General features: G+C 37.6%; 1 protein-coding gene across 3 annotated transcripts in view; it reads left to right on the plus strand.

Moving 5' to 3' along the window:
• sbf2 (SET binding factor 2) overlaps positions 1-25,763 on the plus strand; it is a 172,974-nt gene that overhangs the window by 98,490 nt on the left and 48,721 nt on the right. For all 3 annotated transcript variants that reach the window (XM_048186295.1, XM_048186296.1, XM_048186297.1), the window contains exons 17-18: positions 5,273-5,341; positions 25,513-25,683. In XM_048186295.1, the coding sequence (XP_048042252.1) occupies positions 5,273-5,341; positions 25,513-25,683 (240 nt within the window). The remainder of the gene's footprint in view (positions 1-5,272; positions 5,342-25,512; positions 25,684-25,763) is intronic.

Genomic DNA, 25,763 nt, shown 5'->3' on the forward strand with positions numbered 1-25,763 from the left:
AAGCTGCATTTGAGGTGCACTGCTGGTCAACAGTTTGTAATAATTAAGATTTTTTTTTAAATGTTTTCGAGTCTCTTTTGCTGGCCAAGGTTGCATTTGTGTGATCAAAAATCAAGTAAAAACTGTAATATTGTGAAATATTATTACAATTTAAAATAACTTTCTGTTTGAATATATTTTAAAATGTAATTTATTCCTGCGATGCAAAGCTGAATTGTTTCTCCATCCTTCAGTGTCACATGATCCTTCAGAAATAGATTTTGAATAATGCAGCCTTGGTGAGCTTAAGAGACTTCTTTCAAAAACATGAAAAAATCGTAAATATTCCAAACTTTTGACTGATGGTGTATCATTCATGTACTCGGCTCAAGTTGAGTACTTGAAGTCGGCATGAAACGGAAGTTGCAATAGTCTTTTCTTCCCTATTTTGACATATATCTGAGTGAAACAGTTTCTCGAACAAGAAAAAATGTAGGGCGGGGCTTGATATTGTCCATGAGGAATTGATTGAATGGTTTGATGGTTGTGGTTTGCTATTGGTCGATCTCATTTGAGTGACAGGCCCCGCCCTCGCGCCAGTAAACACATCATCAGAGAAGAGATGTTGCTGCAAGAGGGAGGGGAAGTTATTTTGTTTAAACAAGGCAAATGATTTTTTTTTTTTTTTTTAATAATGATGTGCACATGATAAATAATTAATGATATATACTGCAATATTCCATAAAAAAAAATAGAAGTGGTCAGTTTTGATTTCATGGTAACTTTAAGGTTCAAAACCACAATGCTAAGCATGAGCAAGAATAAGAGCATGTGGACCCACTTTATAATAAGTGGCCTTAACTACTATGTACTTACATTTAAATTACTCATTTAATACAATGCACTTATTGTGTACATACATGTTTTTACATTGTACTTATATTTTAAAAACACCTGCATGTAATTACATCTGTAATTAATTTCTGTAATTACATTTATAATTACACTGTTGACCCATCCCTTACACCTTACCCCTACCCTTAAACCTACCCATACCACCAAAGCTTTCCCTAACCTTACCCGTATCCACCTCAATAGCTGCAAATTTGTTTTGCAATTCAATATGAACCCAATAAGTACATTGTACTTATTTTTTGATGTAAGTACATAGTAGTTAAGGCCACTTAATATAAAGTGGGACCGAGCATGTTTTTTATACAGTTAGGTTGACCACAACTTCTGTTTTACAAAAAAAAAAAATTGTGTAACATGCTCAAATTCTGCATTTGGACTTCTGTGTTAAAGCAATTCCTAGAAAGCAATCAAAATAAAGCTTTCGGTTTACAGGAAGTTGACCCATTGCCTATTCCAGCGCACAGTGTGTGAGTGTAAATATAGGAGTAAAACAGGATACAAGTGAGTCACATCATATGACTGCAGATCCCATGGCAGACTGAACTATAGGGAACGACGTGTCACATTCCACGTGCACTTCCATAGACTTCCATTCGAAGTGTTCGCACTTGTGCATCAGCACGTATAGTTTGTGATGAGTCACAGTCACTCAACATCCTTATTCCCGAGTGAGTAAAGTTACAAACGTGCTGTGCAGAAGCAGACCAGTGACACTTTTCTAACCACTCCTCAAGTCTCTCGGTGACACAATAATTCACACCATGAGTGACTTGTCTGATAACTGGCATATACAAAGTGTTTGTGTGTGCTTACTGTAAATACTGAGCTGAATATGTACAAACCCAATTCCAAAAAAGTTGTGACACTGTACAAATTGTGAATAAAAAGGAACGCAATAATTTACAAATCTCATAAACTTATATTTCATTCACAATAGAATATAGATAACATATCAAATGTTGAAAGTGAGACATTTTGAAATGTCATGCCAAATATTGGCTCATTTTGGATTTCATGAGAGCTACACATTCCAAAAAAGTTGGGACAGGTAGCAATAAGAGGCCGGAAAAGTTAAATGTACATATAAGGAACAGCTGGAGGACCAATTTGCAACTTATTAGGACAATTTGCAACATGATTGGGTATAAAAAGAGCCTCTCAGAGTGGCAGTGTCTCTCAGAAGTCAAGATGGGCAGAGGATCACCAATTCCCCCAATGCTGCGGCAGTTGTTATCAGCGCTCAGTTCAGAAGCCTGCATCTCTGATGGTATGGGGTTGCATGAGTGCGTGTGGCATGGGCAGCTTACACATCTGGAAAGGCACCATCAATGCTGAAAGGTATATCCAAGTTCTAGAACAACATATGCTCCCATCCAGACGTCGTCTCTTTCAGGGAAGAAAGGCATTTTCCAACATGACAATGCCAGACCACATACTGCATCAATTACAACATCATGGCTGCGTAGAAGAAGGATCCGGGTACTGAAATGGCCAGCCTGCAGTCCAGATCTTTCACCCATAGAAAACATTTGGCGCATCATAAAGAGGAAGATGCGACAAAGAAGACCTAAGACAGATGAGCAACTAGAAGCCTGTATTAGACAAGAATGGGACAACATTCCTATTCCTAAACTTGAGCAACTTGTCTCCTCAGTCCCCAGACGTTTGCAGACTGTTATAAAAAGAAGAGGGGATGCCACACAGTGGTAAACATGGCCTTGTCCCAACTTTTTTGAGATGTGTTGATGCCATGAAATTTAAAATCAACTTATTTTTCCCTTAAAATGATACATTTTCTCAGTTTAAACATTTGATATGTCATCTATGTTGTATCCTGAATAAAATATTGAAATTTGAAACTTCCACATCATTGCATTCTGTTTTTATTCACAATTTGTACAGTGTCCCAACTTTTTTGGAATCGGGTTTGTATTAACTGGGGGCAGTTGTGGCCTATGGTTCGAGTCTCAGTACCGGCCCAATCGCTCCCTGGGCGCCACAGCTAAAAAGAGCTACCCACTGCTCCGGGTGTGTGTTCACGGTGTGTGTGTGTTCAATATGGGTGAAATGCAGAGCACAAATTTCGAGTATGGGACACCATACTTGGCTACACTTCATATCACATCACATCACATCAGAAGATCTGTGTAATGGTCAGTGACATGCACAGTAAGAGTGTCCGCAATAAAAATTGGTCTACTAGTGTTTTAAAGAATAAATTTAAAGACTCAAAATGTAATGTGGTGTAACTAGAATTACACCTTGAATACATGAATGTGAATGTGCACTTAAAAATACTATATAGTACTATATATAATATTAAAAATACTTTTTTACAATATATATATTATATATTGTATAATATTATACGTTGTTGTTGTTGTTCAGGTAGGTCTAAGTAGTTTTTCAGGTACAGAAATTGAATAAAGTAATCGAATGTAAAATAGCACCTTATAGTCTTTGCTGTATAAATTAAATATAGATTAATCCTTATTAAATTTACAAAAGTTATTCAGTCAAGAATAGTGAGCTTTTTTTTTTTTTCATCGTCTTTTGTCGTTTAACATTAAAAAAACCCAGACAGCAGCAGGTATATTAGGCTGCTGTCACTTTAAGACCGAATGCACGGATCCAATATACTGATACACGCTTTATTTCACAACTGTTTGTGTACACTTCAGCCATAACCGACTGTTTATGAGGACATTTTGACATAATTTTCTGTGAATTTGTCCGTTCAAGCACAAGAAGACGTGAAAGACGGCTCAATTCAGTATTCGCACGCTGTCTGAGATGCAAGGCTTTCTGGGCACGCACTCTGGATGTGTGCACACAAAACTTCTCACACAGCGTGTGAGTACCGAATTTAGTTCTCTTTCATGTGTTCTTGCACTTGTATTATTGCCAAGGCTTAAAAACACATACAAATGATAAACTTTTGTGACAATGCAGCACTGGCCCAATCGGGAAAGGGACAATTCCGTCAACTGCTCCATCAATCGTTCAGGCTGGCCCCAGGCCAGTACTTTTTGTCGAGCCCTGTCATAATAAGGTAAAATTATCTGATATTTTAAGAGACATATTGATCACTCTGTTATGTAATTTCCTGTTTTGTTTTGTTTTCTTTTTGCGCATGTGTTGTTTTCCAAAAAATAATAATTAAATATTGCACTAAAGTACTTAAGGTGTTATTTTAAAGAATTTAGACATTATAACAGGCAAAAAAAAATAATAATCCCTTAGACCCGGGGGACCCTGGACCTTATCTGGGGACTCTTCTGATAGGGTTCTTCTGCTGGTAAACAACCAGTAAGCATCATGTAGAGTTTTGCACTGACATTTTCTTCAGGAAAATAAAGTCTGAGCAGAATAAGGTCTCTCCGCAGAATAATTGGGATCATTTGATGGTAAAAGATTACAGACTTTGCTCCGAGTTCATTTCCAGTTCTTTAATTGTGTACAGAAGCTTAGAATGATGGAATGTTTCAGCTTCCAGACGCAGTAATATTGCATGCTGCACCATCCATACGGGTCAGACATGCAAGATCTGTGCAGCAACCGATGTTTTAGATTTGTTCCTGTCTTTACATTCAGATGTGTATGCCAGGATAGAGAGCAGAGATGGTGGCTGGTTTTTGTATTGAAATATAATCCTGACACTGCTTACAGCATCTTCATTCCTATATAAGACAGTATAGAACATATAGGAGTGACAAGTTTTGATAAATAAATGTGCCTTCACCCTGGAGCATTGTTTCCCTTCTCATCTATTTCACAATTTTTTTGTAGTGCCACATCATACACAACAAATCATGAATTGGGGACTTTTCATGAAGCTATAAAACCAAAAGCTATTTTTCATTAAAAAGCAGAGTCATCTGGCTTTGACTGTTTCCAGGATCCTCATTAAATATAATCTGTCACTCCCACACCAGTTGATCTTTTTATGCAACAACCAACATAAATTACTTTTGTTCAGTTTAAATAAGACCGTGTCATGTCAGTAAAGAATTTAAAATATGAAATCACTGAATTTTTGTGTCAGAGGCATGCTTATGTAAAATATTAAAAGCACATGCATGAAAACAGCTCAAAAGCATACAAAACCGACCAAATGGAAGCCAAACCTCTTTCAAATAAGCATGACTTCTTTGATGGCCCATATATAATATGTTTACCCTATTTATTAAAGCAAAAATGTGATTTATGGACATATGCAACCAATACTTTGACATACCTTGGTAATAACTCTTATATAATATAGGAAAATAGCAAGTGGTGTCATGTTTTGTGCACAATTGGCCAAAGCTCTTTTTATCATCAGCTTATATGCTTCAGTGATATCATCTAACATCTCCTCGTCTCTGTTTACTCGCAGGACTGCTCCAGCTCAGAGGAATACACTGTAGCCGCAGCATTGCTGCCCCTGACGACGGCCTTTTATCGGGTAAGTAACAGTTGAGGTCAGACTGGCAGCAGCTCTAGTTACTGGATCTTAATCACACCACATCAACACTGGCACCCAAATTCACTAATGCTGGAAGAAGGGGGCACTTTCCACCTGTCTCCATCTGTTCACTTTAACTCTTAAGGCCCCGATATACTTCAGGCGAAATCGAAGAGTGAACTTGTGTGACGTCATTTTGAGCAAAATCGGGCAAAAACGAGGTTTGCATGGAGTTCATTTCAAGAGCTCGAAACCGCTTGCCAAATCAAATATGAAAAGACGATGACATAATAGGTGGGTGTGGCTCTGAGGCTCCGCCTTCTTTGATATAGAAATCTTCTCTGGTTAATTTCTTCCACTCAGTCCGTCGACTTCAGACCAGGGGTGTTGCGATATACCGATACTGACGATAACCATGATATGAATCAGCACCAGCACCTGCTTGACATCCCGAAGTATAATAGCTGGCAGTATTGCACCTTAGCGCTGCCATCTGTCATACAGCAGGACTTTTTCTTGTACTGAAACGGGAAATATACATTGCTGACGCCGTTCTTTGTTTTATTATTTTTACATCCCTTGAGTCTTTTAGTAAAAAAATGTGCTCATTTGGATAAAAACGTATGGATTTTTACTTCAGATATCTTTAGAGAGGAATATTTCTGTTATATTTTTATCCAAAATAGGGCAATGTCATTTTGGAGTGCTAAATACTCTCATGTAATTTGTATCATTCATACTCCACACCGGAGGGCGCCCTCTCGCAGGAAGTCCACAAGTGAGTTTTAAACTTTTGACGTTCCAGGAAATCCCTAAAATGGACAAAGACATTGTTTTTAGGGCTGCACAACGATTAATCGCGATTAATCGTTTGCAAAATAAAAGTCTGTTACGTAATATATGTGTGTGTTCTGTGTATAATAATTATGTATATATAAATACATGCACATACATGTGTATATTTAAGAAAAAAATTATATTTATATATAAAATATTTATATTTACATGTAATATAAAACATATATAAATATGTATATTTATTTATACATGTATATATTTCTTAAATTTATACATATATATGTGCATGTATTTATATATACATAATTATTATACACAGAACACACACATATATTACGTAACAGACTTTTATTTTGCAAACGATTAATCGCGATTAATCGTTGTGCAGCCCTACTTGTTTTTACCTGAATAAAATGCAGATAGAGATGCTTTGACTGATTAAACATGAAGAGAATTAACACACCATTGTGACAGTATTCGTAAGGATAATGTATATTTATTATGCAATGCTAATTCGTCTTTATCACTCTATAGAATACTATAAAATAATATAATTTCTTCTCAATTCAGGCAATTTGTTGTCTCAGTTGTTGTAATCAATGGTGTGATTCATTGGCTAAAAAAAGAAAGCAAAACATAAAATAAACAAAGTAAAGAATTTGACTGATAACATTGTTTTTTTTTTTTTTTTTTCAAGGTTTCTACTTGAATATAAATATCACGATATATTGTTACCATGAATTATTTTGGCCATGATAACCATGAAAAATATGATATAACATGACAGTTCAGATGTGAGTAAAAACATGAACACACCGGAGAGCCGCTTTATAGTAGAAAATGAAGTTGTAATTGAAAGTTTATTACTGTAAATCTGCTTGCTTTAAAGTTATTACTTTGAGATGTGACAGAAGTGCCGAATTGCGGAGCTCATGCAAACATATCCATATCAGAACCATTTCTGCAGCTTAATTTGAATAGACAATCTTTGTAATTTTTGTAAGTTACAGCATGTTAACACAGTATTTTACCCCAAAGCGAAGAACGAATGCCTTCTTTTAGGCTTTGTGATCCACTCTATTCAGCTTGTCACTGAAGGAAACCTTTAACTCGTGTTACAGTCGCTCTAGCATAGTTTGGTTTCGCTGTGGTTCGGTGGGAAAAGGGGGGGGGGTAGAGGCTGCAGGGATTTGGAGAGTGTCTGCCTTTCAACACCGATCCATCACGTACCCACATTATTGTTGTCATAGAGACAGACACAACTGACTCTGTTGCTTTTTAATTGTGGGCTGCTCTGCGATCTGTCTGCGGTGACTCACTGTGCACAATGAGACGTGATGAAATCAGATATCAGGTTGGTGACCCTCATGTTCATTTATGGGACAATAGCACTTGTCTAAGCCTTAGACACCGAACTGTAACACTACAGTTTACATTTGCATGGTCAGTGTAACCCAAATACTCAGAGATAAGACAGAAGAGTGAAAAACGGAGGTGTGTGCATAATTATTAGGCAGGTTTTCTTTTACAGATAAAATTATCCAAAAAGAGACTGAAAAGTAAAAAAATTATTAAATGACCATAAGAAGGATGCAATACTAGAAATTGCAAAGTTAAAGCATGACCATTGGACAGTGAAATGCTCATTGGGTCAGCAGGGTCAGACAAAAACAGGTGGAGAAGAAAAGACTGCAAAAGAAACCATCAGGAACTCTTTAGTGTCCAGCGTCACCATTTTCCAGAACTGCAACCTACTGGAGTCTCACGTTTAGTCCCTACCCTGAAGTCCGTTTTGCAGAGATGAACTAAAATGAACTCCCACACCTTACTGCCAGATTCTGGAAGATGAATTCCTCAAACAGTGGTACAAGAGGATGTGGTGCTGGTCCTTCAAGAGTCGCTCTCAATCTGTCTGTCTATAAAGCCTATAAAAATTAAGTGGGAGTCATTTTTTTAGGATTCTTTACCTAACCCAAGTCTCTGAGATCCTGAAACCTTGCACTTCTGGAGACTCCAGGTAGGTTGCAGTTCTGGAAAATGGTGGTGCTGGAGACTAAAGGGTTTCTGATGGTTTCACACTTGATTCTTCACCTTAATTCTTGATTCTTTTGCATCTTAAATCTCTTTTTTGGCTCATTTTGCCTGTAAAAGAAAACTTGCCTAATAATTATGCACACCTGAACATAAGGTGATTTTTTTATTTTTTTTATTTCCAGCATTCATGAACAATTATATATCACTTATAAATGATTAAATACAAAATTAATAGTTTGATGTGGTTTGGAATTGGTTAAAAAAAAATCTGATCAGAAAATCAACTTTCCTAATAATTCTGCACACTGTGTAAACGGGGGGAAAAGTGTACATCTGATATATGCATTTAGATTAAAGGATTGCTTGGCGCATGTTAATTTTGCTTTAAATTAAATAGCAGAACTCAATATTTCCTTGCGAATAATGATCAATGATGTGCACTTGACTCAGTCTAAGCAGATGGTTCAGCAGCGTAACTGTATAAACATCCTAAAAGATATGTTTACCTTTATTGGCAAAATTGCCATTAGATTGGCCATTGGAATGAATGAGAATAACTCTTCACTGAAAACTTTCTCTGAACAGTATTTTATACAATTTAGATTTTTTTCTAAAAACAAGACAAGTGTAGTCAATGATTTTTAGCAGTTTAATGTGACCTCACAAATAGTCATATTTTCCTAATGTCTTGTACCGTTAAACATGGAATCACTTGGATGGGAAAATGCATGGAAATGATATGCAGATGATGATATGCATAGTTGTAAACTCCATACATGGTTATTTCGGGAAGGAGACAGGGTGGAGATGCATGTTCGCACAATGCTCCGCTGATAAAAGAATTTTGCGCAGCTTCTGGCATACTTTTCTGTGTATGCAAAATCTGGCTTTTATGCATACGCACACATTTAAGATGAAAAATCTATGGAAAGTTTTATACGTGAATCCACAGATCATGAGCTGCACACACGTAAAAGAGCACGGTCTCGCTCTACACGTCGCATTCACAGAGGATTATATAATATTTTTCTGATGTAATGCAAATTTTTGTTCAAGTGCAACCGAGCAACACTAATTGGTTATATGGATATGTAATCAGAAATGTTTCCACAGTCATTGTTCATTTTCTTCGATGAGATGCACCTGTTCCTGAGAGCCCAAGATTCTGTGTGGTGAGGCGAACAAATCAAGTCTTTCATTAAGACATCTGAAAGCTATTTTTTCAAACCTTGAAGTTCCTGTTTTTCAGTTTTCCTGTTTCCCATTTGCCATTTTTATGTAAGAGCAAATCCTGATTAAAGCATTACACAAAAAAGAGCTGACAGATTTGCGAAGTTCTCGTGATTGCGTTAATCAGCACATTTGTTGAGAGAGATAAGTAAAACCTTGCTTGTTTTGCAGTGCTAAAGAAAAGTCTAGGCTTATTAGAGTTATGCCATTGATATCGCACAGACCACAGGTTATGCTTACTAATTTATACAACCCTCTACAATGTGAGAAAATCACTCACATATGTGACTAAATCTTCACTCTGGACAACTAAATAATGGCTATCATTAGCCATTGGCTAATAAATTCTTAGATTTTACTCGCCAGTGTGTGTTAGAGGCTAAGTATAAGTTTAGTGTAGATATATTTTCACACTCTGAACACACTTACTGAGCGCTTGAGAGTTTCACTCTCCGTCAAGCAATCTGTACTATTTCAATTCAGCTCAATGGATGTTCAGTACACCAGTACCAAAGACAGAGAGAGAGTCTTAAAAAATCATTTGGAATCATTCAGCTTTTAAGAACAACAAGAAGAGAGTGGGTGAAACTAATGCGCAAACGGGAATCTCATTGGCTGGCACTCATCTATTACCGTCCCTGTTTTGATTTCAGCAAATCATTTGGAGCAAACGCTGACGACGTGATTAATATTCATGAACCCAGCAGCTCATCAATCCTTAGTGCGTGGTATTGATTAGCAGTAGAATTATTATTATTAGGGTTTTTTGCACCGAATAGTTCTAGGAACTAGCCACTAGGATTGTTCCCCAAGAAATAATTTCTCCCCCAGGCCATGTTCCTGGTTGCGTTCACACCAAGAATAGGAACTCTGAATCGTCCGACAGCGTTTACAAACACTAAAAACCGGTGGATGGAGGATGCCGTGATCAGAGCTGTGTTTGTTGTGTGTCTTGGGTTTGGTGAAAACGGAGATGGAATGAAAACGCATAATTTATCGACTGAAAGAGTAAAAAGTGGGGCTAAGAGATGAAATCTCCTATGACTTTCAGTATCACATATCATCGAGGCGGAGAAAAGAACACAACCCTGCAGACAACAGGTAAATGCTGTTATCGCTGTTTTCCATGTTTTTTGAAGTAAATAGGTTTACACAGCTTTTTAAAAATGCCGGGAGCCGGTGCTTGACATGCATTTGACAAATCAACCTACACTTACGTCACTGATAGTTTCTATTGTGCTGGTTTAGACCCTACTCTGAAGTAGGAGCTAATTTATTTCCCCCAAAAAGGAGTTCCTAGAACTGAAATCGTTCCTACAAACCCAATTCCAAAAAAGTTGGGACACTGTACAAATTGTGAATAAAAACGGAATGCAATGATGTGTAAGTTTCAAATGTCAATATTTTATTCAGAATACAACATAGATGACATATCAAATGTTTAAACTGAGAAAATGTATCATTTTAAGGGAAAAATAAGTTGATTTTAAATTCCATGGCATCAACACATCTCAAAAAAGTTGGGACAAGGCCATGTTTACCACTGTGTGGCATCCCCTCTTCTTTTTATAACAGTCTGCAAACGTCTGGGGACTGAGGAGACAAGTTGCTCAAGTTTAGGAATAGGAATGTTGTCCCATTCTTGTCTAATACAGGCTTCTAGTTGCTCAACTGTCTTAGGTCTTCTTTGTCGCATCTTCCTCTTTATGATGCGCCAAATGTTTTCTATGGGTGAAAGATCTGGACAGCAGGCTGGCCATTTCAGTACCCGGATCCTCCTTCTACGCAGCCATGATGTTGTAATTGATGCAGTATGTGGTCTGGCATTGTCATGTTGGAAAATGCAAGGTCTTCCCTGAAAGAGACGACGTCTGGATGGGAGCATATGTTGTTCTAGAACTTGGATATACCTTTCAGCATTGATGGTGCCTTTCCAGATGTGTAAGCTGCCCATGCCACACGCACTCATGCAACCCCATACCATCAGAGATGCAGGCTTCTGAACTGAGCGCTGATAACAACTTGGGTTGTCCTTGTCCTCTTTAGTCCGGATGACATGGCGTCCCAGTTTTCCAAAAAGAACTTCAAATTTTGATTCGTCTGACCACAGAACAGTTTTCCACTTTGCCACAGTCCATTTTAAATGAGCCTTGGCCCAGAGAAAACGCCTGCGCTTCTGGATCATGTTTAGATATGGTTTCTTTTTTGACCTATAGAGTTTTAGCCGGCAACGGCGAATGGCACGGTGGATTGTGTTCACCGACAATGTTTCCTGGAAGTATTCCTGAGCCCATGTTGTGATTTCCATTACAGTAGCATTCCTGTACTGTATGTGATGCAGTGCCGTCTAAGGGCCCGAAGATCACGGGATTCCAGTATGGTTTTCCGGCCTTGACCCTTACACACAGAGATTGTTCCAGATTCTCTGAATCTTGGGATGATATTATGCACTGTAGATGATGATAACTTCAAACTCTTTGCAATTTTTCTCTGAGAAACTCCTTTCTGATATTGCTCCACTATTTTTCGCCGCAGCATTGGGGGAATTGGTGAACCCTTTGCCCATCTTGACTTCTGAGAGACACTGCCACTCTGAGAGGCTCTTTTTATACCCAATCATGTTGTCAATTGAACTAATAAGTTACAAATTGGTCATCCAGCTGTTCCTTATATGTACATTTAACTTTTCAGGCCTCTTATTGCTACCTGTCCCAACTTTTTTGGAATGTGTAGCTCTCATGAAATCCAAAATGAGCCAATATTTGGCATGACATTTCAAAATGTCTCACTTTCAACATTTGACATGTTATCTATAATTCTATTGTGAATAAAATATAAGTTTATGAGATTTGTAAATTATTGCATTCCTTTTTTATTCACAATTTGTACAGTGTCCCAACTTTTTTGGAATCGGGTTTGTAGTTCCTGCGGTGCAAACACTGGAACTGAAGGAACTTCAGCCAGTAGTTTTAGGAACTATGAAAAGGTTCCTCTGGTGCTAAAGCCCCTATCATCTTTTAATAATAGTTACTATTATCTATTACTTTTATCTAGTTTTTTTTACAGAAAAACTGAATGACCAACAATATCTTAAGCACCACCACCAGTCCTAAGTTCAGTTAAAATGACAAATATGCATTTATATGCAGTTAGGGTTGCAAAGGGGCGGAAAGTTTCCGGTAAATTTCCAGAAACTTTCCGGAAACTATCCACGGGAACTGGATATTCCAATTTGGAAACTTAACAGGAATTTATCAGAATTTACAGGAATGTATGGGAATTTATGGGAATTCATTGGAAATTTTGGGAAATTTATATAAATGTATAATATTTATATTAAATTTATCATATAAAATCAAATATAAACATTTTGTTTGGTCATAACATGAAATAACAGTTATTTATTTTTCTCATTCAATTAATTCTAATTTAGTATATGTGTAAAATAAATATATTTTTATTCACATGATCCTTCAGAAATCATTCTAATATGCTGATTTGATACTCAGTTATTATCATTGATGAAACAGTTTGTGCTGCTGAATATTTTTTGGAACCTGTAATACTCTTTTCTGGATTCACTGATGAATAAAAAGTTAAAAAGAACAACATTTATTCAAAATAGAAATCTTTTCTAACAATATCACTTTAATATCACTTTTTATCAATTTCACACATCCTTGCTGAATAAAAGTATTAATTTCTTTCAAAAAAAAAAAGAAAGAAAAATTAATCAATGAATCCTGAAAAAAGTACCACAGTTTATAAAAACAATTAATGAGCACAACTGTTTCCAACATTAATAATTGAGTATCAAATCAGCATATTAGAATGATTTCTGAAGGATCATGTGACACTGAAGACTGGAGTAATGATGCTGAAAATTCAGCTTTGCATCACAGAAATAAATTACATTTTAATGTATATCAAAATAGAAAACCATTATTTTAAATTGAAGTTATGTTTCACAACATTACAGTTTTTTCTTTATTTTTGATCAAATGTGCATGTTATGGACTGGGGGAATGCACAGTGCATGCAGGGGGTGTGGCCTGAGTAGCCCTGTAGTAAGTAGTGTGACTGTGATTGAGGAATGTGCAGGGTAAAAATTCAACTGAAATTGCATTAAACATGGTTGTTTTAACTAAAATTATGCTGTAAGATGTTCTTTTTTTTCAACTACATATAAGCACCCTGTTATAGGCTAACCTGCAATTTTGCAAATTCCCTGTTTATTCCCATTAATTCCCATATATTCCCATTAATTCCCATGGAAAGTTTCCAGCTTTGAAAATTCCCGGAATTTTGCAACCCTATATGCAGTGCAGCGACTCTACTTTGCGCTCAGGGTTATCCTCAGATGATCCCTGTGTCGCACCCCAGTTAAACCTTCATGCATTTTTCCGTGAGGCTGTGATCCACATGCCCTCCCCTTCACTCTCAGTAGCCTTGTACTAAACCACACCGCATGTTATTGAGGTTCTCAGTGTTGGCTTGGCAGGAGATAAAGGCTTGAACGCCACTCTACTTAAGGATGACCCAACTGAAGTACGGACATTACCGCAGGCACACTAGAGCTCAATGTTGCATTCTTGAAGCGCAAGTCTGATCTCTTAATAATAGCACGACTACTCTCAAGAAGCTGCGCTATTCGAGGTATCATTCATAGCACAGACGGATGAATATGAACGACCAACGAGTGCGCCTGGGATAAGGGTTTGTTTCCAATCCCTAACTTTAAGTATGAGTAACTTAGTAAGCACCTTTTTTTTTTTTTTTTTTTTACCTCTGAGCCAAAGGAAATCAAAGACTCGACCACAAAGTCAACAAAAAAGTTCCCACAAAGATCCGCTCCATTTACAACTACCTCTTTGCCATGATTTACAGCCTAAACCTTTTTCAGCATTGTAAATGAGTGCTTTTACGTAACGCTCATTGTTCCTCTGCTTGAGAATGTTTTTATGCCATGGATACCTCAAAGTCACCTCAAATGGAGTTTTGTAGGACGAAAAACAACTTGTCTGGTTCTCGGAGTGACACCTGATACGTTATTACGTCCCTTGTGAGAAATCACGCGCTCTCACACACGGCATGAATATGTAGCCAGGTCAGTTGCCATAGCAGGTCAAAAGGTTTCTCGCAAGTGATCAGCATGCGTCTCATTTGGCCTTTGAGCTCTGATTCATTCTCTTACTTCTGGGAAAAGCTCAGCCTCCAGACAGTTCATTGATCTTTAGCAAGCAAGGTCACAAATAGAGCCTCTCTGCTCATGAAACAGTTAAAGATGACATATGCAGACTGTGTTGTAGTGGGGGATATTAGATATGGAATAAATTAGGTCAAAGCCTGGCTTTTGTTATTGCATTTTCTCTTGTATAAACAAGTTTTGAGCATCAAATAATTTGTTTGTTCGCAACGTGACCCAATCACAGCCAATCAAAACATATTTGATGTTTAATAACACCGATTTGGAGCATGATTTTAGATCATTTGGATTTCAGCGTGTGCCACAGCAGTCCAATCCATAAACCTGTCAAAACGTCCTCTTACTTGTCACTTGTTGCATTTGCGCAAAATAAATCAGATTGTTGTAGAAGAGCTTTTATTGTTTTCTCATTACTAGGGCCGTATGATTTCCATGATGCATCACTTCTTGAGCATTTCACATTTTCATTGGAAAAAAACTTTTGTCACATCATGTACACACAGAAACTCAAAGGTCTTCATGACTGCCTGTCAAAATAAAAGTTCAATTTAACTTTATAGTACTATAGTACTGTTGCACAGTAGAATGCACTTCTCAAAGTAGTAATAATAATAATAATAATAAAACTTTTTAAAGGAATATATCACACTTTTTCTTCCATAATTTTCTCTTAATTTTAAAAGGAAACCTCAGTTGTGCAGCACTGTTTGCCAAGCAAGCAATTCTTACATTTTCATCCAATTTATATTTTAAAACATTAAATAAATTGTTCGTGTTTATGCCTTCATTTGTTTCCATTTTCGATAATACATTTTGCATTAAATCATAAATCCAGAAAAATGAAAATAACCAACACACACACACACACACACACACACACAAAAACATTTCATATGGCTGTATTATTGTAACACAAATAATAATAAATTATTACATTTTTATTAATTCAATTCATTAGACATGATTTTTGATTATTAAAATTAAATGAATCCATTAAAGTGGAATTAAAATGAAAAACACAATTTGGGAAAAAATAAAATGGATTTCATAGGGCCCTATAAAAGGTAATTGGTAATAAGGTAATAATTTGTTAAACAACTATTTTAACAATGTCTTTAGTACCTTTCTGGACCTTGAAAGCGTTGGTTAAATTACTGTCAATGGAGGAGCCAGAAAGCTCTTGATTTCATCAAAAGTATCTTAATTTGTGTTCCGAAGATGAATGAAGGTTTTACATGTTTGGAACGACATTGAGGGCGAGTAATTAATGACAGAAATTTCATTTTTGGGTGAACTAACTAAAAAAAAAATTGGAAAAAAATGAAATGGATTTCATTGGGCCCTACATTACGCCTGGTTAGGACACATTGTTACCTTGGTGTTTCCTAAGGCAACAAATCAGTTTTGATCTATACTTGTTCTATTATTTAGATGTATTTGTATACATTCGAGCATGCATTATATTCATTCATGCCATCTTCTTAGAAAGTAATGATTATTGATGTCATAAACTTATATTATGATATAAGCCCACATAAAACATATCCTGCTGTGTGTGTATGTTATTGTACATGTGTGAACGTGAGAGCGCATCCACAAGTTGTGCTTTGCACTTTCACATGGTTAGCTGGGTCGTTGTGGCACTCCTCCAGCAGATTGTCATCTTTCCCAGAGGGCTATGCTGTTCTGTAGTCAAGGTCTGCATGTCATTGCATTGCCCGAGATCATCAGGTGTCATTGTTGTCGCTCGGTGAAGTTATGTCTGCTGTGACATCTGGGAGGTTGTAGATCTTTTGTTTGTTTGTGCACCTGTAGCATGTTTATGAGTGTATTTCATCCTGTACCTCTGTGTAGTCTGTCCTGAAATGTTGATAGGAGTGTTTAATGTCTGCCTTCTCTGCTCATTCACATGTTGGGTATTTCTTAGAGAAGTTGAATCACGATCACGATCCCCATGTCGCATGTATTCTATTTTGAAAACAGAACTACATTAATGAAGTTCTCCAAATAAAAATAACTGATTACTCTACACAGTTACATTTATTGTAAAATGACTAGAGAGACTATTACTGGTTCTTGAATATCGGGTTTACTGATAAATGGTGGTGCCATCTGTTCTGCATATCAGTTTCTGGACACTTAAACAGAAATAATCAGTATCAGTCAATCTCTAAAAATGACTTGTCACATAATCTTTGCAACTCTATTCATAACATTGGTGCTATACATGGTGTAGTGTTTGTCAATCATAGCATAGTTTATTATTAATGGGGCTATATGTAGAATTAAGAAACCCTTGTTATTAGTGACACCGGTGGCCGCTAAGTGAACTGCAGGTAACAACTCTTGCTCACGCTCGCTGTAACGAACTGCTCGCTGTAATGCTGCCCAAGCTGCTGAGATTGACGTTTAGATGAATATGTAAATATGTGCTTCACGCTTTCCTCTCAATGACAAAATGAACATAAAGTATGAATATAAAGTATATTTCAGACTATAGACTATATAGATCTCATCTGGCTATAGTTTCTACATTATACATTGACATTATAGTACAGAATGACTCTTTCGGCATTATACTAAACATTGTATAAGCATTCGTTTCATGTGTCATTGAGAATCAGAGAATCATCATCAGAGAATCATGTGTGTTTTGAACCGGGGTGTCTGATCCATACGGATTAACGATTCCTATACTAGACATCGCACATCCTGTGAGGTGACGATCGCGGATGAGCACATTGCGATTTCGATGCTAAAACGATATATCATGCAGTCCTACACGCAACCTATTATTTCATAGTATTCTATACAGTGATAAAGGCTATGTCGATTATCATTGAAGTATAAATATACTTTATTATCATGAAAATACCCAAGATTTGAAGAACTCAGATAAACCATATATTGTTGTAGTCGTGTGTTTATTAATCATGTTTAATCAATCAAAGCGTTTCATTCTTCTGTTTATTCACATAGGGATTTCCTGGAAGTATGTGCGTTATCTTTCTTATGCGGGGAATATTTGAAGTTTCTGCGCGAGAGCGCCCTCTGGCTTTCAGGTGGAGCAGCATTTAGCCGTGCTTCACTGACAAGCTGCGCATAAAAAAACGCAGCCTTTGCCAAATTGTGTGCAACTTAATTCCGATTAATTGTGCTGTTTAATATATTTGTGGAAACCGTGATACGCTATACACCGTTCAAAAGTTTGCAGTACGTAAGATGCATTCGGTTTATTAGTAATTACAGAAATCTCATTATTGGTTCATTTATGTAAGACTGACAAATATGCATCACATTAAGTTTATTAGTTAATGTTAAAACCTTGTAATCTGAATTATATGCGATTGAAATGCATAATTCTTAAATATAGGCCTACGTTTTTTTTGTTTTGTTTTTTGAGTAGATGACTAGGTGATAATAGGAGCGATTCGGTTGGCCCACTCAAACTCTAGACTCACACTGCGTAGGTCCACATGACGGTATTATGGGAAAGGGAGAGATTTTCCATTGTGTTTGTCAGTAAATAATGTTATGTCTATAAATCTGTTATGTAAAGTATCGGGTATCTGTCTTGAAATAATAAATGGATGTCATTCGCACATACAGTTGTGGTTTTAGAGTACCACAGATGTCTCTGGCACTGTCAGGCAAGTGTTTCAGCCACAGTTCAGCAGAAATGGATTTGGGGTGTTTGCTGTTGTCGAACCGTTACATTCATTTCTTGTCAATCCACCAGCTAGCATAATACCGTCATGAGTCTTGCTGACCATAGCTTGACCTTCCTCTGTTTACTTTGCATTGTGGGACATGATTACAGCATGTCCTGCATACCGATGGGCCAGACTGTTCTGTTTGTTCAACCGTTTAACATTTTGCCCTGATGTTCTTTGTCACTTTTTTTGTTTGTTTGACATAATTGTAATCATAATTGTAAATGCACCGTCTATGTAGATGCAAATATTTTATGACACAATGCATTTAAATTGGACTTTTCGATTCCTTCCTGGCTGTGCAAATGGAATTTCTCTTGGTATAAAGTAAGCAGGGATTTGTTCCATAATGTTGGTAAATCATTACACTGTGCTGGTCACGGATCAAAGCAAGATCTGTTTTACTATTTTCTGACACAAATGAAGCATTTGCTTTTGATCCCTGTTGGAAAATTCCAGCTTAACCAGCTTCTGATGGTGACTGGATTCACATGTTTTGTAGTTGATCAGCTGCACTACCGAGATCAACCTGATTGACCTTGTTTGTCAAGGAGGTTGGATCTGATAGACCACTTCAGACAAACCACTTACCATGTTCCTAAACCATCTTCACCTCAAGGGTTTAGAATAGCAGTGATTTGCATTGAAAAAGCATCAAGAAGTCTCTTTTTTTCAATGCAACAAGGTTAAGCACCGTTTTATGCAAATCTGTGGTGATTAGGAGTGTAGTTCACATGATTCACCACCTAATTCCATTGGGTGCAGTGGCTGAGCAGAAAGTCTCAGAGACAAAAGCCATCACTGGGCCGGTACCCGTGCAAAATGTGCACCTTTGTACCTTATCTACCCCTAAAGGGCGCATATTAGTATCTTAAAGTCTACATATTAGTACCTTTTGAAAGGGTACCGCACCAGTAGATATGTTTCCATCCAAAGTTGCGAATTTAACTTGTGCGCAAAATTGGAATATCACTTAAATAATTTACGAATAAATCAGCGTGTGTTCAAGAGAACAAAAGAGTCACTTCCTAGGAAACTGGTGCAAAATATCTGTAATAAAAATCAGGGATGCCACTGTGGCTCATTTTCCTACGTCATAAATGACTTGCGTCTCAGAGCGCACAGACAAATGCAATAAATACTGTCATGTAATCTTGCACTTGGATGCCTGGTGTTTGGGAACGCCATCATGTGAGACAGTTCTGGGAGGCCTTTGTACCAAATCATTTTGATGACAGTTTGGCTCAGGCATTTCAGAATGATCAAACCGACATTTGAGATGCTGTGCAATGAAACTCATCCACTGGTTAGTCCAGTTATTATAAATTCTATTATAAAGTCTTTTTAGTCTTTTTTTTTTTTTTTTTTTTTTTTTTTTTGTGTACCTGCCAATAACACTTTTAGTCTAATCAAATAAATTCCCCCCTGGAATGTATAGTCCTCCATCTTGACATGCACTCGCTCTGTCTCTCCTATCATCAAGGCTGTACAGTTGGAAGAGGTCAAACTGACCCCCTCACATCTGTTGTTGGAGAACTGAGAAATCTGCACACATCCACCGCCATCTGTTGCCAGTCAGATGGTGAACAACCTCGTTGAAGACAAATAATACAACTCTGGCAGTGTGTTCCTGGTCCGCATCCTACAATAACAACCGCTGCGATTCTTGCCCCCTTTTTTCTCATCTCCATCTGTATGTCAGCCTTTAGGAAATGGGGTCTAGACAGGCCCAGAATATCTGCAAGCCCTCAAAGCTTTAACCTGGCCAGCTTTAGCTATCTCTGCAAGAATAATAGATGATCTGGATTTATCAGCACAGTTTGACTTGGACAAGTCGGTATTATAGGGTTTCCTGGTGTTGAAATACATATTAGACATTCCAGACTACATAGGGAAAGATAAAGATAAACTGTCCAAACAAACCTTCACATTAATGTCAGTGCTGGTAATTTCCCTGTGATCGAGGGCCATACTTAAGGAAAAATGCATACATGTCAGAGTGAAATGGCCTTTAGATATACAGGATTGGGGGTTGGATTTATGGAATGAGCAAAAGAAGCTTTCCAAGTTGAGGTGATCGTGAAACTATTTCAGAGGTTGTGTCCCAGTTTGCATGCCGTCTCGTAAATAGTATGCAAGATTGCGTTTAGTGCACCCGACATCATGTAATGTTAAAAACAGAATGGTAGGACGCCCTGATGGTGTAGTATTTCCACTGGATCCATGCATGCTCGATTATATAACATTACCCACAAGCTGGTGCGATATGGAAGAGTAGTCTGGTGGTTCTCTTAAAGCCCCCCTGCAGTCAATAATTTTATCCCTTAAAAATCATCTTTGATAATTAAAATGACATATTTAAATGTTTTTTTTTTTCCTGTGAAATAATTTCTTCATGCCTTAAAATAGGTTAAATGTAATTCTAAACCTTGGTTCATTTAGTGTACGTGGATGCATGAATATGCAAATTAGTCCCCGCCTCCACTCAGATTACCTGATCTGAGAAACTGATTCAGAATAGGAAAAGCACATTATACAGGGTTGTCTACAAGTCAATGTATCAGAATGGTAATGCGTTTAATGTATCGCTCTCTTCAACGTCAGATACTTCCCAATATTTGATATAATTAGCCTTTGGCTTGACTGTGTTATCATACAGCTATTTGTGTTTGCTAATGTTACACAAACCATGTTCACGTTCACCATCTCAGAGTTAAAATCAGCATCCTTAGAAAGGCTTTGAACTAAGTCAGTGGAGAAAGGCATATAGTTCATACAGTAACATTGTAATATACATATACATAATTCTCCCACTATATTGCTATATGTACTCAATTTTTTTGCCCTTTCACTATGTATGAAGAAATATTTTTTAAGATGCGATCTCTACGTATAAAATTTCATCTTAACATGTTTATAAGGCCACCCAGCATATGTGATTTTTGCATACGAATGGTTTCAGCTGTTACTAAAATTTTTTCATGAATTTAGTACGGAAGTTATTGGTGAGTCATGGTTTTCAAAACTTACAGTTTGTCTGCCCAATCAATTTTAGGGTGATCCGTCCGTAAGTAGACACTTGAGACTTTGAGGGCTGGTAGTACTCGCACCGTCTACATCACCACCAAGGCTCACCCCATTTGGCCTGCTGGGGGCGCTACAGCAGTGAAAAGTATGAAATCGCTCATAACTCCTAAACCGTTAGACGTAGCCTCAAGTGTCTTATATCGTTGGAACCCACTTTTGTGAACTAGTCCTAGGTTTTGTCCCGATTGGAACCAAACCTGTGGAGCAAGATTCTCTGGAGTCTGATTCACATTTTGATTCACGGTCTCTAAGCACCGCCAAAACGTTTGAAGTGGACTGAGCCACTTTTACTAAAATGGCTATAACTCGTGAACGGATTGATATGTTTTCACCAAAATTGGCACACATGTGTAAGAGCTTATTCTATGGTTGTGTGAAAAAGGACATAGTGACTGGCCACTTGGTGGTGCTTTAACATAGAAAAAAAAAAACGGAAAAATGTCTATAACTACGCAACCCTTAGTATAATTGACTTGAAAATAGCCATGAGGTATCTTTGTCCATGGTGCCAAGACCGCCTATGAATACATTTGTGTATGTCGAAAAATGTGGCTGGTGGCAGCCAATGAATTTTGAGCAGCTATCACAAGGGAGGCCGATCAGAATGAAACTCGCTGGGCCTGTTTGACTCATGGCCCTAGAGGCCTGTAGCCTGGTAATACCAGACTCTGCTACTTCACTTTGCTTCGTAGACAGAGTCTGGAATGGCATAATAGAGAAGTGTTTTCTCTCTCGCTAGGGGACGCTTGTCTGAAGTTTAAAATCATTGGTTACCCGTAAGCCAATCAGATACGTTTAGTTATGACGTATGTTATCCGCCTGTACAGCCGCATCGAAGCACAGACATCATGCATCGAACTCAAATCTATGATTGAACTTCCACTGTAAACCTGTTGTAAACACATGATGATGTGAGCGAAATACCGGAGTGAACATGGCTGTAAACGACTTTTGCAGATTATGCGAAGTTAATGCATCCCGAAGTTTGCATCCCGTGTCTCGTTTCCCATTTCCGCGGTCGTTTCGGTTTTCGATTTCTCTAACCTACAATGTAAAACTCGGCGCTTAGCATCTACGTCACGGCTCTCAGCCCGCCCTCTGTTCGTTGATTGGCCCGGCTGTTTCCAGACCGGTGGCAAACACAAAGCTCTGACGCTGTATCAGACTGAGTACAGAAGCGAAATGAAATTGAGCGGAAGTAGGAAGTCTGACGTAGTCAGGCTAAGAGGCCTGTGAGAAATTTGAAAGAAATCAGCTACCGGGGGGCGCCTTCGCGTTTTTACGTGCACAAAAGAATTGTATCTTACACAATCTTTCGCACACACAAATATATATACAGTACTGTGCAAAAGTCTTAGGCACGTCAGTATTTTCACCCCCCAAAAAAGGTTTTAAGCCAGTTATTTATATCTTTTGCTGTAGTGTGTCAATAGGAAATATCCATTCACATTTCCAAACATTCATTTTGCCATTAATTGTAATAATCCAGTGAGATTTTTGAATACACAAGGAGTCTGACAACAGCCGGTGCTCCACACAGTGATCTGATCTCACCATCATCGAATCCGTCTGTGATTACATGAAGAAACATATGAAACTGAGACTAACCAAATCCAGGAGAACTGTGGCCGTGTCTCTAAGATGCTTGAAGAAACCTGCCTGCAAAGATACAGTACTGTGAAGAGTTTTAGGCACTTGTGTAAAAATGCTGTAAAGTGAGGATGTTTTTAAAAAATACTGTTATAAATAGATTTTATTCATCAATTAACTTATATTAACTAAATCAAAACAATATTTTGTGTGACCACCCTTTGCATTTAAAACAGCTCTTGTCCAGGTACACTTGGGCATCATTTTTCAGGTAGCTTTGGAGGCAGGTTTCTTAAAATCTCTTGGAGACACGGTCACAGTTCTTCTGGATTTGGTTTGTCTCAGTTTCATATGTTTCTTCATGTAATCACAGACGGATTTGATGACGGTGAGCTCTGATCTCCATGCATATATGTACATACATATGCATGTATGTACCAAGAGCTCCTGAAAAAAAAAATTCCTTGTGTGTTTGCACAATTGGTGAATAAAGCTCATTCTGATTCTGAATTTAGGAGCATGCTAGCACTTCAAACATGCACAGTATGCAACAACAGTTTCTGTGGTATTAAAATGTAATTTAATGACATGGTAATATCTCCCTATACTAGCAAACTGTTTTTCTACATACTCAAATATATGTATGCTAATTGAGACATAGCTAGAATCTGTTCTTGGTAATGTTAATGGTTATGTTGGAGTTAAATCAACTCTGCTCAGAGAACATATGACCCCTCCCTACGTAGAGTTAAAATAACACTGAAGCAGAGTTAAAGTTAATGGGATAGTTTGTTGTTTGTGGAGTTGTTTAATCAGATCTTAAGAGATTTAAAGGGATAGTTCACCCAAAAATGAAAATTTGATGTTTATCTGCTTACCCCCAGGGCATCTAAGATGTAGGTGACTTTGTTTCTTCAGTAGAACACAAATGATGTTTTTTAACTCCAACCGTTGCTGTCTGTCAGCCGTATAATGTTTGTCAATGGGAACTTCTTTTATAAGAGTAAATAAAACTTGCTTAGACAAATCCAAATTAAACCCTGCGGCTCGTGACGACACATTGATGTCCTAAGACACGAAACGACCGGTTTGTGTGAGAAATCGAACAGTATTTATATAATTTTTTTTTACCTCTAAAACACCACTATGTCCAACTGTGTTTAGCACTCGCTTAGTGAGGTCCTTTAATGTCTTTTATCTTCAGTTGATTTCATCTAAGGCTGTTGCTGGAAGTCATTTGTAGATATTGTGTTTCTCTTCAGTGATTCTGCTTGTTAACAGCAGGTGTTCATCACAACAGTTCTGGCTGCATCTATAATTCAGATTTTTAATCCCCGTATCCGCTTACATATATTTATATATAATATATTTTTAATCTCTATAATAAAAATGTATAATTCAGATTTTGATCTCCATATCCATTTACATATATTATATATATCTTCCAAGGGGTTTTTTCCCTCCTAGGACTTTTTTCCCAGTGTTAACACGCTGGGTTTTTCTCCTAGGGGGTTTTTTCCACCCCTGGGAGTCAGCCGACATTGGCTTAATGTAGCACCATCTTGTATATGTTACATATTACCACGCTTGTTTGTACAGCTTATTTTTAACCACTTCCCTTTTTTCTGTGCTTCTAATATGTAAAGCTGCTTTGAAACAATTACCAATTGTAAAAGCGCTATATAAATAAATTTGACTTGACTTGACTTGACAAACGCTCAATCATAGCTTAATTAATCTCATTAACTTTAACCCTGCTTCAGTGTTACTTTGACACTATATAGAGAGGGGCCGTATGCAATCTGAGCAGAGTTGATTTAACTCTGGGGATTTTGCTGTATACGATGTTTGTCTCCATCTTTCCATTGCTCCTGACTTTTCTCTCTTTCCCTCTTTCCATCCGTCATTTCACTTGTGATTGTGGTTTGGTTAGTTGTAGGGAAACTAAGTAGCAAAGGCAGTTTGTCATAATATTGTATGGGTTTTGAAAAGACATTTTATGGTAATCTAATCTGAGGTGTGAGCTGTACAGGCCAACGGAAGGAGAGAAAGGTGTCATGCATGGCGTGTGATCCACAACGTTCTGCATCCGCATGTGCAAATACAATAAATACAGACTTCATAGCTTCAACAGATGTTCTTTAGAGTCAGAAAGCAGCCCACAGGTGGTATGGTTTGCATCAGAGAGCACAGAATAACACTATGGTCATGTTTTCAAAGTCTTGCCTTGCAATCTCTCTCTGTATGAGGCCTACTGTATGTGTTGAGAACATTATGACCACTAAAAATGACTGATTGCTCCTAAAACCTTTGGCAAAAGTGTCTTACTTTCCTGTTTTCAACATGCTTTTTAATGGACTCCTTTACAAGCGCTCTACAGCCCAGTTGGTTTCATGAGCTGTAAGGACCTCAGCTTGGCTGATTTTACCTGTTATACAGACAGTAGCAGGCACTATGTTTATCTTAGCGAGTTTCACATTGTGTTGCCAGCTGATAGATCTTCTTGCTTACAGAAACTGGCAGCTGGGGTGGATCAATTCGCCTACACCTGCATACAAGACCATCCCATCTGGACCAATCAGCAGTTCTGGGAGGCCACCTTTTACTCTGAGGTGCAAAACCAGATCAGAGCGCTTTACCTCACCGCCCCTGAGGACAAACAACTCATCACTGCCAAGATCAAGGTAAAGTCTTGAAGTCCACTTTTTTTTTTTTTACTGGTCTATCTATCTATCTATCTATCTATCTATCTATCTATCTATCT

The sequence above is a fragment of the Megalobrama amblycephala genome, linkage group LG3 (genome assembly GCF_018812025.1).
Source record: "Megalobrama amblycephala isolate DHTTF-2021 linkage group LG3, ASM1881202v1, whole genome shotgun sequence".
NCBI classification, from domain to species: domain Eukaryota; kingdom Metazoa; phylum Chordata; class Actinopteri; order Cypriniformes; family Xenocyprididae; genus Megalobrama; species Megalobrama amblycephala.